Raw genomic sequence first — 16704 nt, 5'->3', positions numbered from 1 at the left:
GGCTAAGACAAGAGTGAGTGCCAACAGGATAATGAATCATTTCCTGAGATTTCTGAGGTTCATTTCTATGCTAGGCAGTGGGCATAGTACAATATATAAAAGAAAAATATGACATCACTATGCTATTCAAAATTTTAAGCACGTAATAATTAGGTGCATTGCTACATAGCTAAATGTGTAACAAAACTTAGGCAAAGGTTGACTATTATTGCTGAAGGAAGACTCAAGTTTGACAATTGGTTTTTACACTGAGGCCTCTGGAAGGAAGTGATTAATTAATTGACTCCAACGAAGGGAAAACAAATTGAACAACTGTTAGAAGTTAAAATACAGTCAAGGGCAGGCACAACATCTAAAAGTTGTTTTAGTCTTGACTATGTAACTGTGATTCATGATTTCTTGTACCTTATACAGAGAACTTTGATGGGCATAACTTAAATTTTGTTCTCTGTGGACTTCGCAGGAAATTCTTAACCTAAGAATGTTTACTCTGTCACTCAAAATATTTTCAGGATGTTCCTTCTTGCCATAACTTGACACATATGCAGAAAAATGTAAATAAATTTTTTTAATAGAAGTTGAACCCCAAATATCTCCTATATCTCATATGGCTGGCCACAGTCAAATAGTAATTGCTGAGTTATTCTCATGATTAGTGTGGTTATTTGAGAGCTCACTGTAAATGCCCCTCTACACCATGGTTAGTAAGGTCTCACATGCAAAATAATTTGTAAAGGAGAAGTGGATGTAATAGAGAGAGGAAATTTAGATTTTCTTCTGGAAATATCAAGATCCACAGTTCTGAGGAGATCAAAGACTGTAATTAATATGCTTTTTGGATAAGGTAGGGAAATTGGTATTGCTTTTCAACTTACCACAATGATCACAACATCCAGACAATTCCAGAAACTCCTGAAATATTGTAGTTTGTGAATGCGAATTTCCAATATCTCTTCCACAACATAATAAAGGATAAAGAAACAAAAGATAATCTCACAGGCTGCCAGGAAGAAATCAAAAGTGGTGACGTAGCGAATCAGCTTTACAGGTTGAAATTGCCAAGAGGGAACCACACCACCTGTTGCTGGGAATTCAACCAATAACCTGCATTGCAATAAGAACAATTAAAACAACTACAGCACAGGGTTATAGCCAGAAGGGTGTTTCTTCCTTCTCTGAATTACAAGGTAATAAATCTGCTACCATAGCTTACCCAAGCTAGTGGCAAATCATTTTTATGATGGCCAATACCAACACACTTGTAGAATCTTGTACTAAAAAAGGAACTAGAATTCCCAAGACCTGCATCCAAAGGATTCCTTTCTCTTCAGGCTTCCCTTTATTTTTTCTGGCATTTGTACTGTTTAAAATACTGTGTTATTTTTTAAAATGGATAGTTAATCAACAAAGAAGTCTTTCTAATGTTATTGTTAGATGCAAGTCATTTTATTAGGTAGCATGAAAAAACCCAAATACAAAATATGCACTAAAACATATGATTGGGTTGAGAAGTAGGATGTATATTTTGCAGTCTATGAAGATAGGCCTGAGCATCACATTCATTCATTCACTTACTAGGTAATGCCTAATTACCACCAGATACTTTCCTCCAGGGCACTTTCTTTCCCCTCCCCAGTGCTTTGGGGTTCACAGGCCCTCAATCAGGGCCTATTGTCTGAAGAAGTAACATGTTTCCATTCATACTGATGGCACTGATCATCAGTGCTTTCCTATGATTGAACTAAAATTCCCATTTTACAGTTCTCACATTAAGTAAGTTAAATGATTCACTTAATGGTACCATTTTCCTATCAAATTAGAAACAGAATATTTAACTCCATGATTTCAGATATTTAAAAGCCCTTGGGAAGCTACTAGGCATCGCTATCTCCTCTGGTACAGGTAGGACTAGAGAGTAGCCATGAGAACCACAATTTCGAGAGAGCAATACGGAGAGCAGAGCCTGGTGACAGCCTGCGTCAACTGTAAGGGGAAGGAAGTGGCTCTGTGTCAAGTCATCTCTCTCTGACCCATTCTGGCCCTATACTTGGCAACCCCTTCCAGAAAATTAGAAAACCATATAGGAAAACGGAGTAACTGGCCTTGATGGTCATCACCCTTAAAGTCTGGGAAGGACATACTAAAACTAAGTGAGTGATAAAGCTAGAATTATTATAGATAGACATTGATTTAAATGTCAGCTGCTTGCCTAACATTTTTAATCCTCTTCTAATTCTCTTGGAATCATTAGGGAAAGTTCACCTCAGGTGCCTTTGGTGAGTCTTAAGCAGGAGCAGGAATCTATAACTTGCTGACACTGTCTATGTCCTAATAGCTTGGGCATCATCTGAGAGTGGGAAGGTCAGGGAAGGGAGTCTATGTTTGACAGCCTTGGAACATGTAATGGAGCATGTAGCTCTGATCATCCTCATAATCTCTGATGATAGGTGTTAGAAAATCAAATGCTTTTTCTGAAAAGGGTCTGAACTGGGATGAACTTGGACTAGATTTAGGGTTCTTTCCAAATCATAATATTCTAGGATCATAAATCCCTTCCTGAAATCTCCCTGTCCCACTAAGACTTCAGTTTTCACCCCTGCCTTGTTATTGGCCTGGATTCTCATTTATAAGGCTGCAGGCAAGAGTTGTTTGGCCTATCTCCAGAATAGGATATACAGGCACTACCAAAATTGGGAGCAGTGAGTGCCCTCAGTACACACCTGACCACACAGAACAGGTTAATGTTGGCATTGTACACTGAGAAGTCAATAAAAGTTGCCCTGGTTCCTCGGTCCAACCAGACATTTTTCCTGAGGCTATTAATCTGGGAAGCTGTTTCCTCTCTTGTTCTTGACAAATCCAGGTAATAGCCAGCTCCACTGTAAGATGCGATTATTCCCCAGTGGCTACTCCCATTCAAGTCTTTTTCACTTGTGTAGATCCAACTAATTTAAAAAACAAAAACAAACAGGTAAAATCAGTGAAATACCAATGGCAATTACAAGGTTCCTGGTAAGATAAGGATAGGAAAGATGGTGGAATGAGATGGACATCATTACCCTAGGTACATGTATGATTGCATGAATGGTGCGTCTCTACACTGTGCACAACCACAGAATTGAAATATTGCACTCCATTTGTGTACAATTAATTGGAAATGCATTCTGTTGTCATGTACAACTAGGTAGAGCAAATAAAAATTTAAAAAAAAAGAAATAAGTCTTATCCTACTGGTTATATAGTTGATGTGGTTACTTCATTAGTGTTTTCTTATTGAATTGTCATACAGTTTTTATCCCCAGTGTAGCATTGAGGGTCCTAAGGATTACTGAGGTCAATTTAGTCCCAAAGTTTTTGATGGTAGAGTTGAGAATACACACGGGGCTGTCTGTCTGCAGAGTCTCTGCCATCAATCCCGAGTTCCCATTGCTACTTTCCCCGATGACTGTATATACTCAAGGACTACATGACTCCAAGCCCCTAGTGAAAATCACAGATAAAAAGGGACAAGTCCATCCTGTGTCTTGCTACGTGGTCTCCATTTTTCCATATAAAATACACATGATGTCTATATTAGAGATGTATATATTTTGTGAGAGATAAAATAATGCATCTGTAAAAAGAATCTCACACAGAGTAGTGGCTAGAAAAATTTCTTATTAATGATGTGAGATAAAGTAAAATATTTGAAAAGGTACCACTGATTAAATGTATGCTTATTTTGCAGGACCTAGAAAAAGGAGGATTAGTAAGTATAATCACTTTCATAACCTGGAAAAAAATCTTTTCAGATTATTTAGTACCTTTGGTCTAATCTCCTGATTTCTACTAAATTTGTGACTTTTGAGCCTTGGTACTAAATACAGTGTACACTGAATTGTAGATAAATTATCTTGTCATTGAAAAAGGTATTTGTCCCATTAAACATAACAAATGTGGATTCTGGGTGACTCAGTTCTCAAGAAAATGATGCAGATGACCCGACAGTAGTTGTTCAGCATTGCTTAGAAGGTGGCTCTGCCATAGTGACTTACCCTGGGGCAGCCACCTCAGGAGGCCCACCCTGAGACAGCCTGAGAGCTTTGCCCATTTCTCTGGCATAACAACAATAATTCTAAATCTAGGAAGTTTATAATGCAGAAATGTTTGAAGCATGGGTACTTAAGTATACTAAAACTCCTGCAAAGGTGCACATGTACAAATGTATACTTAGGATTATAAACATACATTTTAAACCAGGGGCTTTAAGTCAGACAAAAAGAAAGAGAGAAAGAAAGAAAATCCTGCCTCACCAGCTCACACTTTAAAAAACTACTCTTTTCATGGAGATTCCCTGAAAAACTAAAAGTAGAAGTAGCATATAAGCCAGCAATCTCACTAGTGGGTATTTATCCACAGGAAATTAAATCAGTATTTCAAAGGGACCTCTGCATCCCCATGTTTATTGTGGTACTATTCACTTTAGCTAAGATACAGAATCAAAAGAAGAGTCTATCAACTGAAGAATGGATTAAAAAATCACACACATGGAGGAATATTGTTCGGAGGGAGGGAGGGAGGGAGGGAGGGGAGGAAGGAAGGAAGGAAGGAAGGTAGGAAGGAAGGAAGGAAGGAAGGAAGGAAGGAAGGAAGGAAGAACATTTGTATAAAAGTGAATGGACCTGGAGGAAATAATGTGATGTAGGTGAAAGAAGACAGGAACAAGGCAAATATTACATGTTCATGTCCAAATGTGAAAATTGTAAAATCAGTCTCATAAAAATACAAGCACAGAATAGTGGTCACTAGAGTTTAGGAGAGAGCATGGAGTGGGGACAAAAGAAGCCAGATCCAGGATGCAAAAACCCGGTCAGATAGGAAGAAATGCTTCTGAAATTCCACACCACAGGGGTAACTAGGGTCTGTAATGACTCATGCTATATCTTCAAATAACAAGAAGAAACCAAAGTTTCCCAACACAGAATAATGATTGAGGAGATGGAAATATTAATTACTCTGATTCGATCATTACTTATTGTAAACCTGTGTCAAATTATTGTACTGCACCATAAATATGTACAACTTTCATGTGCCCCAAAATAACTACACTTCAAATAATTGCATTCTAAACAAAAAGCTATTTATAAGAAATATATAAAAAAAGTATTTCTACATCAGAAAAGTTCCTACTGAACAACCTAGAAGACGATGTATATATGTATATACATATATAAAACCAACAGACCTAGAAAGTCAAGGTCAAATGTTTTCTCTCATATGCAACAGTTAGACCAAAATAAGGTGGAAAGTGAGGAGCTGAGGGAGAATCCCATGAAAACAGAGAAGAAATCAGTAAAGGAGAGAAAATGGACTAAGCGGGAAGAAGGAGGGCTGGGAAAAGGGAGAAACAGTGGAATGGAACTAACCAAACTATGCTATGTACATATATGAATATGCCAAGTGAATTCACCTTTATATATGTCTATTACACAGTAATTAAAAAAAAACTATAAGTAAACAGAAGAAAGGCCAGTAGGGTCAAAGAAAGGGAAAAGGGAGGAAGGAGTAGGAAGGTAAAGGGGGAAGTACTGGGTACTGAATTAAATTATATTCCATGCTTGTATAATTTTATCAAAATAAACCCCAATATTGTGTATAACTATAAGGCACTGATTTAAAAAAGGATCAAAGCATCTTAAATGAAACTTTAAAGACTCAGGTAATTTGTTTTTTGTGGGTCATAAAATCAACAATTTAGCCTTTTAGAAATATGCATAGAGAAACTAGAAGGGGATTGAAAAGTAGAGAAAACTTGAGACACCAGATGTCAGTTTGGCCCAGGCTTTAAAACAAGCTTTGAGGACTCACTGAAGGCATCTTCTAATTGCTAAAACCATCAGAGAATAAATGATGGAATGTCAGTGGGAGGTCAGAGAATGAGTCAATGAGTCAATGTCACTCAGGGGCCACAGTCCCAGATACTTACGCAGTTCCATTTCGTGGCCCAAATGGAGCCCTGTCTTCGCTACTGACAGAGTAAACATCATAGCACTCTTTAATTTCCTCTCTCAGGTCCTGGGGGATGGAACAGGATCCATTTCTGACTTTGACTTGTCGTATGCGTGGAACCCCTAACAGCAGGTTCTCGTAGAAAATGAAACTTCGGTTGTCAGCTTCTGTTTGGTTGCTGGGCTGCACCTTCCAGTACAGCCCATCCAGTAAGGGGCCTTCTGCAAACTAAAAGCAAAGATGAATTTTTTTTCTTCTTTTGCCTTTTTTCATTATTACTTATTTATTTATTTATTTATTTATTTTTATAATTATTTGGTGCTGGATCACACCCAGAACTTCACAAATGCCAGCCAAGCACACTTCCACTGAGCCAAATCCCCGGCCCAAAGGCATGTTTTTTAAAAACCTCCAAGTCACTCTCTTGCCTCTGCCTGGAATATTTGCATTACCAGGGCTTTGGCTACTCTGAACAAGGTAGAGCAGTAAGAGGGGGTTCTGTTGTCAGTACACTTGGCACAGGATGTGTGCTTAATAAGTGGCCACTCTGATTTCTGTTCTGGGCCTAAAGGCAGTCAGGTGAGAGTGTTGTGTGAGTCCACAGCCAGAATCAATTCTACTCTTCCTTATGAAAACAGCATTCCACATAATCATGGCTCTGAGCTAAAAAGTAAGAGTGTCAATTGTCAGCCTATCATCTGGTGGATTTTTTTTTTTTTTTAATGTCTGGACTCCTGCTATATGGGAGCCTTCCAACATATCTCCTCCTCTTTAGAGCTTGGAATTTATTATCACAGAATTGTATATGTGTGAGACATCTCTTGTTAGTTTGTACAAAAGGCTACACCCTAAGGGAAGAAAGATCTAGCCACTTCTCAGCGTGTAATCTATATCAGATGATCAGCAGAGATAGCGACCAGTTCCACTGAGGGGGCAAATGTTAATATTATACAAATGTACTTTTGATGCCAAGTACTGTTATATATTAATAGATTCCCATGACTCAGGTTTTTTTTTTTTTTTGTATGCTTAAAATCAACAGTTTTTACCCAGAGGTTAGTCAGAATTTTACAAAGTATCTCACAAAATGATGGCGAATCAATCATTTTTTTTTTTTAATATTTCCATCAGATTTTCTTAGACACTGAGCACCATATTGCCCAGATTGGCTTAAACTTTGTTCTATATAACTTTTTGCTTATGCTCTGCTACTATGGTTGAATTTGTGACACTGGGAAAGGTGCTGGGTTGAATTTTACATTGGCAAACCTTTGAAAGAATATGCTTCCCTTGAATTAAGCATCATCCCAAGAGCTGGGGATACATGTCATCACCAACAAAGATAAAACACAAAAGCCAAGTAACACAGAGCAACCAAAATGCTCTTCTGATTCTCAATGTTTAATGAACCATGAATGGCTGAATGAATAATAAACGGGTACAGAAAAGTGGCTGTCATACTAGGAACAAGTCTCTTATTCCCCAGCCAAGTGACCTTGCACATTTAAACACCTGAATCTCATTTGCAAACTGGGGACAGCAGCAGTATTGACCTAGTCAGTTACCATGGGGATTAAATGGGGAAGGTATGAAATACCCAGTGTGGCATAAGGCATCTGCAAAGATCTCAATAAATCTTAACTTTATCCTTCTTTGAAGGTAGCAGCAGTAGTTTTGAAGAACTCACCATGACTTACAACATCTCACAAAGTAGTAAACACTCAGCAGGCCCTGATGATACACATGCAGTGAAATTCTGAGGCCAAATAAACAAAGTTAAGGCAAAAATATGTACTTTCAAAGTTATTTGCAAATACCTTCCAGAAGTCCTCCATTGAAGAAAGAGTTTTAAAGTTCGTTTTCTCTGTTTTAGACAATGGGGTGTCTAGGAAGAGCTGAGACATTATCCGGGTGTAGTAGTACACATTGGAGCTCATCATGCCATAGGTCACTGGAACACAGAAAGAGCCAAATGAGCCCCACAAGGCAACCTGCACACACATTTGCACAGCTTACAGCTTCCACAGGTAGACTACGTCTGGTTGATGGACATTTTGAATGGACAAACATTCATGTTAGGTCTTTTTTTTATACTTGCCTTCCTTTTTACATCATTCTTCTAGGACATGTCTACATCTTTGGCTTATCAGACATATTTAACATTAATATTGACCACTGTGAAACAAAATTGGTTCACCATTGAGCATCAAGTTAAGATCAGATCATTTTACTGGATGCCTGGGGTTTCCAATGTGCCAGTTTGTCATCTCCCTTAGCTTCCTGCGTCAGACCACAGGCTGGTGAGTCTGATGTGCACAAGTTCAAAAGGAGCAGTGCCAAGCTCCTTAAGCTATGGCTGTGTCTGTGCTACAGGGATAACATGGACAGGCCCTTCTCTGGCTTTCTCAGATGAACTTTCCATTTCTCTTTCTCTGCTCAGTTCCTGAGGGTGAGCTCTGTGAACTGGATCACCTGTGAGCCTTTGCATCGGGTAGGTCAGAGGAGACAGAGGTCTGGGTTTTTCTCCTCTACTCTTACGCTCCATTCTGACCATCTGATACAATTTAGCAAAGGATCCTGTAACTTGGCCACAGCTTCTGCTGGTATCTTCTCCCACAGATACACTGTTTTTTTGCCAGGCCATTCGCTCCCAGAGTCTCTTCCATCCTGGAGGTGGTAACCTTCCCCAAAGTGCCTCATCTCCAGTGCTAATTCCCTTACTGCTGCCACAACTCTTCAAAGAGCCTCTTCATTCAACTTGAATTATCACCTTGTTTCACCATCTCTCTCCCTGGAGGCCCACTGTTACAGACCTATCCTAACCCAAACTGGGCCTGCCATGAACACTCACTGATCACACTGAATGGTCTAGAAAAGGTGGGAAAGTAATTAATAAACTTGTGAGATCAATGTAAATCAGGGTTTGACTCTTGGCTATGCTCCTTACTACCCACGCTGAGCAGGTGGCTTAAACTTCATGAGCTTCAGTTTTCTCTTCTGTATGATGGGATAATTAGCTATTCCATGAGAGTTTCTGATAGTTACACAAAAATAAGATTTATCTAGCACTACATGCCTGACACTTAACAAATGTCCAATCATGGTGATTCTTCCTCCCTGTCTGGGTTGCTACAATCTATCTATTGCAAATTTTAGCAATTTAAGAAGTATTGTCTCACACTGGGTTCTATTTATTATAAGTGCAATATGGTACACTTCCCATAATTTGCTCACAAAAAGCCTCAAGGGGACAAAATATGTGTTATATTTCTTTTGAACACAGCTCTGAACACCCAGCAGATGATTAACACTTACCTGACTTTATAATAATCTTCAGGCTTCACAAAATGTATATTAAACTTACATTATGTTGGGATTCAATGTTATTTAGTCAACCTCTCCTATAGCCCTCTTCACCTTTTCAGCATATAAAAATGCAGATTATTAAACAAGAGGAATTGATAATAGTGATTCAGTACAATCGAGCTCATCTCAAGCAATCAGCAAGAAATATACACATGGACAATTAAATAATACATCAAAGAAGTATGAATAATTTCCTGACCCTTGGTCAGGCTCCCTCACCTGTTATCCTATGACCTGAAGTACTAAGGATAAGAACAGTCTTCTCCGAGTGTTATTTGAGTTGCTACCTTTCAAAATGTATTGGATCCTAGTTAAAGGTTAATAATTCTAACCTATTAACATTGACAGAACAGGTACTAAACATGAAGACAAACAGGTGATCTCTTCCTCCAGGAGAGGAGTTTATAGAATTTCAGGGGGTGTGCTATCTGCCCAGATACCACCAAGAGGTGGACACAGGTACAATACACTCTGCAGAGGCCTTCTATGGATCCAGAGCCAATTAATGGGACAAAGATAACATGAAAGAGTAAGTAATGAAGGCTCCAAAAGCCAACTAAATGATTAACTTGATTGTTTTTACTTAAAATGAAATTATAATTCCTTTGGATAAGTGAATAAAGAATATTGTGAAAGGGTTTTTTTTGTTTGTTTGTTTTTTGCTTATGAGTTTGTCGTTGCTTTTAAAAATTAATTTTGATAGCTTAAACCTTCTGAATTCTAAATATGATCCAGTTTTATGTGTAAATTTAAGTATTTTAGCCAGTGATTTTAAATATGCATATCTTTCATTTTCCTTGTTTGTGTAAGACCCAATATTGAGTTTTGCCTTTGAAATTCTCAGGATTTATATTGGCATCCACACTTTCACTCAAAGGGAAGCAAGCTTCCCCTGCTTGTGTAGCACCAACTGCTGGACAGCCAAGAAAACAACACATTCTCACTTTGAAGGATGATTATTTTAACAGACTTTTCATCAGGTCAGCCCCTATTTTGCACCAGGCCCTAGAATGAACTGCTACATATTCCTTTTTTTTTTTTTTTTTTTAAACTCCCTGTCCTGGGGATTGGAGCTAGGGTTGCTCTACCACTGAACTACACCCACAGCTCTCTTTCCTTTTTGATACAGGGTATTTCTATATTGCTGAGCCCAATCTCTAACTTGCAATGCTCCTGCCTCAGCCTCCTGAGTAGCTGGGATTGCAGGCATTCACCACCACACCCAGCTGTCATGTGATGTCTTTGAGTGGCAATTTTACACACTCCAGGAGTGAGCCACAGCCTGAGTCCATGTTGGTGGCTGTTCAACAACCCCTGAATTTGGAGTCAGATGATTTGGGTCAGGGTTTTAGCTATGTTCCATTCTGAATATCTGGCTCTAGGGATCATGACTATGGGTCTTGGTGTCTTAGAATCTTGGACACCTAATAATTTTGAAATAGGTTAAACCTCTACTAGACAACAAGGTTTTAAATAATTGGTTAAAAAAGGAAAAAAAGGTATATATAGAATTTTTATAAGAAACATTCAATATAGAGTTGAAAAGAAAAAAGGGACAAAATATTATTAAAGTTATTAAGTGGATTAAGAATATGACAAAGAAGATTATAAGGAGAACACTGAGTCATATAAAGTTATTGTATATTGAAAATGATACCATACACAATAATTTAAGTATCATGAATTCATGTGTATTGAATAACAAATCATCAAGAAATACAAACTGATACTTGCAAATAGTGTAAGAATTAGCAAAAATCATAGAAACTTAACCCTACATCTTTCAATCTTTGACAGAGAAAGTAGATGAAAATTATCTAGGCATATGGAGTGTTTGAACTGAACACATGACTCACAATACAAATATAAAATTTTATACAGTAACCCTAACTCAAAAATCTGAAATCTAAATTTGCTCCAAAATCTGTAAGTTTTTGAGGGCTTGATATGATGCTACAAATGGAAAATTCCATTCTATGAACCTTTATTTCATGAACAGAATTATTACAAATATTATATAAAATTACCTTCAGGGTATGTGTATAAGGTACATATAAACATGGGTCCCATCCTCAAGATGACTCATTACATACAAGCAAATATACCAACATCTACTCCCAAATCCCAAACACTTCTAGTCCTAAGTATTTTGGATAAGGGTTACCCAAGTATAATTAAAAGAGATCACTCACATTGTTCCTCAAGTATTTGTGGGACATTTACAAACTTGGTAATATGCTAGGCCACAAAAAGAACATCAGTAAATCTCCCAAATTAAAAATCAACTGGGCATGCTTCTGAAGACACTGACGTGTGTAGACAGAGAGAAAGGGAGAATACCACATGGAGATGGAGGGTTGGAGCAATGCAGCTATACCTAGGAGGCCAAGAGCTACAGCAACCACAAAGACTACAGGAGATAAGCAAAGACCCCCACAGTTAGAGGGAGCCCTGTCCACACTTTGATTCCAGACTTTTTGCTTCAGAACTCTTGAGGCAATAACTTTCTGTAGTTTTAAGGAAAAACACAAGACAAATGAGCTCCTCAGAACAAACAGAAAAACATAATAAGCCAACATTTTTTTAAACTATAAATTCTGAAAATGAACAAAGGATGCATAAAGCATGAACATATAATATTATGTCACGAAACAATTTAAAAAGTTTCTTTCCATTAATTAGTTATAGGCCAAAGAGAAAATCAAAATACCATAAAAATGTAACTGTCCCAGATATAAAGATGCTAGAACTAAGACATATTGGTCCTGGATTCCAGGCCACGTGCCACAAAGTGAAGTGGCCACTTTGCACAGGAAGCTTAACTTTTTCGCAAACTTCATATTGTACCATCTTCTTATAGGGATATGTTTAAGATATAATAAAAACATATATTTGAAGGCACTCTAGAAACTAAACCCATCATAAAGAAATGCCAAGCACTGTATATAAATCAAAGAATTATTAGGCTTGAACTGATTTAGTAGGGAATATTCTGTGCATTAGTGAATGAGAAGCACTAGTGAACAAAAGGGGGAATGGAAATGGGAAAGCTGTCAACAGTAAGTGAGAAGCCTTCATGCCAGCACTGCAGTGGGCTTCTTCCCTCCCTGTGAGGGTGAGGGACCATGAGCCAATCTGACAATCCATTTGAGGATGCATGACAGAGGGGGCCCAGGGCTTCTCTCTTGATCTGGCTCCTGAGCTGATCTTGAAGAGTAAGGACTGACAAAGACTTTTTGCTTGGTCAAACTACAGTCAAGATCCTGAACCTTCTCTTAGGCTCATCTATGTACTTCCTTGTTAAGTCCAGCTTCAGCAAAGAAATTTGCTAAATTTGTTTAGCAAGACTTTCATCCTCCGTATCTGATCAGGTTCCTCATCCTACAGCTCCCCCAGTTGGTCACTCTGGCCCATCATTTGCCAGAATCCTCCTTACGCTGCTATTTCCTCTTAGGAACTTTTTATTCCTTCACTCCCCATCCTGCTCCTTGGCTATAAATTCCACGTGCCCACGCTGCATTTAGAGCATCCTTTCCTACACCCACCACGATGGTCCTGTCTACCTTACCATGTCTTGATAAATACTGCATCGTTTTTCTTTAACAGCAGCAATTAGATTGACAGGAAGGGAATTTTACACCTGGATACCCTTTTGAGAGTCAAAATTTGACTCTCAAATCTTTTTTTTTTTTAATGAACAGTTTTCATAGATTTTATTTTTAAGAGCAGTTTTAGAATCATATCAAAGCATAGACACATGAAGTACAAATGTATCCTATGTATCCCCTGTCCTCCCCCAACCTTACACACTTTATTTTCCTATCAGTATCTCTCATGTTAGAATCTATGGACCTACACTGAAATATCATTATTAGTTAAACCCCATAGTTTATCATAGAACTGTTAGTGTTGTTCATTTTCTGAGTTTTGGCAAAATTGTGATAACATGCATCTAACATTACAGTACCACATAAACAGGTTCAGTGAACTAAAAGTTTCCTGAATGTCACCTATTCAATTCTCTTTGGCCCAATTTCTGTCAATCATAGATATTTTTACTGTTTTCATAGTTCTGCCTTTTCCATAAACACATAGTTGGAATCAGAATGTAACATTTTAAGACTGGCTTCTTTCAGTTTCTTATAGACATTTAAATTTCCCTGTGTCTTTTCATAGCTTGATAGATCATTTCTTTTCAGTGCCGAATAATATTTGCTTTTCTGAATGACTCAGTTTATTTATTAACTCACCTACTGAAAGACATTTTAGTAGTTTCCATATTTTTGTAATAATGAGCAAAATCATTGTAAACATCTATATGCAGGTTTTGTGTGAGCATGTTTTCAACTTCTAAGGAGCATAATTGAAGGATATTATGATACGGAAGTGCCATTATTTATAGGAAATGGAAGTTCTAAAAAAGTAAGCAAAGACCATAGAGTAAAATGCTGGTACATTATCTAAATATTTAAAATTTTATCTTAAAGATGAGATAATTACACCTTGTCCCTTGGGAAATCCAACTGCATTAATCTGTTTTAGAAGCACTAATGCCTGGAGGCAGGGCCTGGTAATCCTAAAAGTCAAGACAGAGGGAGAGTGGTATGCATTCAAACTGTCTTCCACTTGGCATCCAGTCATCTTCTTAAAAACTTAAAGGAACTGTATAACTCTTTTAAAGTCCTGGCTTCAAACTGTTAGCCCCTAATGAAAGCCCACAAAATTTATAGAGTCTGGGCCATGATCACTTTTCCATCTCCATTAGATGGCATTGACCAGTGACTGGCTTTATTCAACTTCATGAATGCTCTGAGTCTTTTCTTGCTTCACAACCTTCATGAAGTTCTCTCTTGATCGGCGTGGCTCACATTCTTGCTTCAATCTTCAGAAAGGCCTTCCCTATAGGAGAACCCTCTTTCCCAGTTGTAAACTTTCATATCACTAACTTAAGTATCAGAGAGACTATGGTCAGATCTAGTCCACATGGGTTCTGGAACTAGAAAAAAGGAAAATGGCTCCGGTGGTTTATTTAAGCTGTACATGAAAGGCAGGCATATGTTTAAAGGGTGGAGTCTTGCTTCCAGATGTCTTGCAGTCAGCAGGTTGACTGACATGTTGGCAGGCCACACCTATCTCTGGTGCTGTGTGGGTCATGGCAGAGCAGGAAAGAGATTCACATTTTCCCTGGGCAATTGACCAGATAAAGTGCATTTAGAGCATCATTTCCAGATACCAGATGTCTCTATCCATGAGGATGGCTCCATGCACAGTGATACACTTCCAAACAATGGATGACTCCCAACATTTAAGGGCAGAACCTAAATCTGTTTGTAATTTAGTAAATAGTCATATGAATGAAAAATGAATAATTCAGGAGAGAGGGTTAAAAGAGGAACAAGATTGATGTTTAAAAGAAGACAGATTTGAGAGATACTAAAGAGGTAAGGGCAGGTGTCTCAGATGCCTCTTGAGCTTTGGCTAAGGTGTTCACAGATGATAGTAATGTTCACCTGGGTAGACAACATGACTAAAACATGCCTGAAAGGGAGGTGTGATGAGACAGGTTTAGGACTATTAGGGATAAGATGCCTGTGAGAAATCCCACTGGGATGTCTAGTAGAATATGGCACAAGATGAGTAGTTCTTGAGAGAGATCTGGAACTGGATAAAAGAAGGACTTTGGAGTCACCATATAACAGTACTAGTTGAAGCTTTGCTTTGGGAAAATTCATCTAAGAGAAAACTAATCACAGAGAATACTCTGCCTACACGTTTCAGAACAAAGAAAACTAAGAAAGTAAATAAGACAAGGAGGAGTACTGGAAGAGAGGAAGTTATAGAAGTCAAAGAGGGAAGGAAGATTCCAGAATGCTAAATGTCAAGGGACCAAATCCCAGAAAGGCTGAAAAGATCCCATAGAATATGGCAATAAATAAATCCCCAGTGACCTTGGCGCAGGGCTTTTAAGAGGTGGAAGAGAGACTGCGGAATCAACAAGAGAGTTCATGAAATAAAGTTATTCAAATTCCCATGTTTAATCCAGTTTGGGCTAAAATTCCAAAGAAAATGGTAAATAACAAGTTCTAATGGAAATATTTAAGGGATAGAAGATGTTGACACAGAAGCTTTTGAGAACATCAGTGCTAGACTAGCATTTTGCTTGTTCTATTTCAAAACAAGACGAAAATTTACAATGTGCATCACCAGAAAGATGAAAAGGTATGCCAAGTGGAAAAAACTTCATGATTAAAGTCATTTCTATACATCTTTGCTTTCTTGCCATTGTAAAGTTGAATTTTTGTCTAGTCATTTACCAGAAAGGACAAGAAGTCTTCCAGCCACCATCAAAGGCTTTAACAGTTACTTCCCAGGGACTGTGGCCTGTGATGTTCAGATTGTGACCTGTGATGTTTCCATTTTGGAAAACTACATGGAAAGCTATTAGAATGTTTGTCACCAGAAATGGAAGCAGTGTCTCACTGGTTTGGCCATAAACCACTGACCTTGACTTCAATGAACATAGTATCAGCAATTCAATCTGTGTGGACTTGCTGCTAATCAGGCAAACTATCTATAGCATCCTTGCAGTCCTTTACAAGTAAAATGAAATATTCCTTTCTTTTTTTAGAACACAAAAGAAAGTCACCTTCTAATATAAAAAAATAGAGGACATATTTCTTCTTAAAAGAGCTCCTCCTTTCCTAGGACATATCAGATTTTACTGTGACTTTTGTTGCTCATTCTTTCATTTTTATTACTTCTTTGCACACCAGTGGGTTTAAAGTCAAAGACTTCCCACATAAATGGATTACATATTCCACTCTGTGAAAAAAGTTATGTTTTTTTTTTCCTGCAAATGTTTGCAGAAGTCTACTGTTTTTCCCAGTGGTTTCTGACTTTAAAATTTATTAAAATATTAATAGTTTGTTATATTCCTTGTACATAGTCTTTGCAATTTTTCTGCATTTTAATTTCTTTGACTTACAGAAATACTGTATTTCTATGGTACTGATTCAACTAGATTTTTAATTTTCATTATTATATCCACAGTTAAGAGGTTGAACAACTTTGTAGATGAGTAAAGAGAATAGAAAAAGGAAAAGACAAATGTATTTTTATCATAGAGGCTGAAAAGAAAAAAGATTTTTGCAAAAATCTGTGGAAATACTCCTTATTCCTTCCTATAATTTCAGCCAGCATCTAACGCACATAAGTGAGATACCATTATTATTTAAAATAGTAACCCATATATATTGATAAGTAATTTGATCATGAATTCATATCAACCTCAGGTTTAAACTAAGAATAAAACCTAAGATAGAAAACAGGAGTACTTAATTTACTTGTTAT

At 37.7% G+C, this 16704-nt stretch overlaps 1 protein-coding gene across 2 annotated transcripts in view; it reads right to left on the bottom strand.

Annotated features, from left to right (window-relative positions):
- Positions 1–16704, bottom strand: part of Pkd2 (polycystin 2, transient receptor potential cation channel) — a 51529-nt gene that overhangs the window by 22009 nt on the left and 12816 nt on the right. For both annotated transcript variants that reach the window (XR_013092127.2, XM_076864235.2), the window contains exons 3-6: positions 7806–7939; positions 5966–6216; positions 2721–2945; positions 876–1104 (exon numbers count right to left, since the gene is read on the bottom strand). Coding sequence is in view for 1 of the 2 variants with exons in the window: in XM_076864235.2 (XP_076720350.1) it covers positions 876–1104; positions 2721–2945; positions 5966–6216; positions 7806–7939 (839 nt within the window). In the remaining variant the exon portion in view is untranslated. The remainder of the gene's footprint in view (positions 1–875; positions 1105–2720; positions 2946–5965; positions 6217–7805; positions 7940–16704) is intronic.

Source organism: Callospermophilus lateralis, chromosome 8 (genome assembly GCF_048772815.1).
Source record: "Callospermophilus lateralis isolate mCalLat2 chromosome 8, mCalLat2.hap1, whole genome shotgun sequence".
NCBI lineage: Eukaryota > Metazoa > Chordata > Mammalia > Rodentia > Sciuridae > Callospermophilus > Callospermophilus lateralis.
Note: the sequence above shows the minus strand (reverse complement) of the source record. Positions and strands in the feature narration are given on the sequence as shown.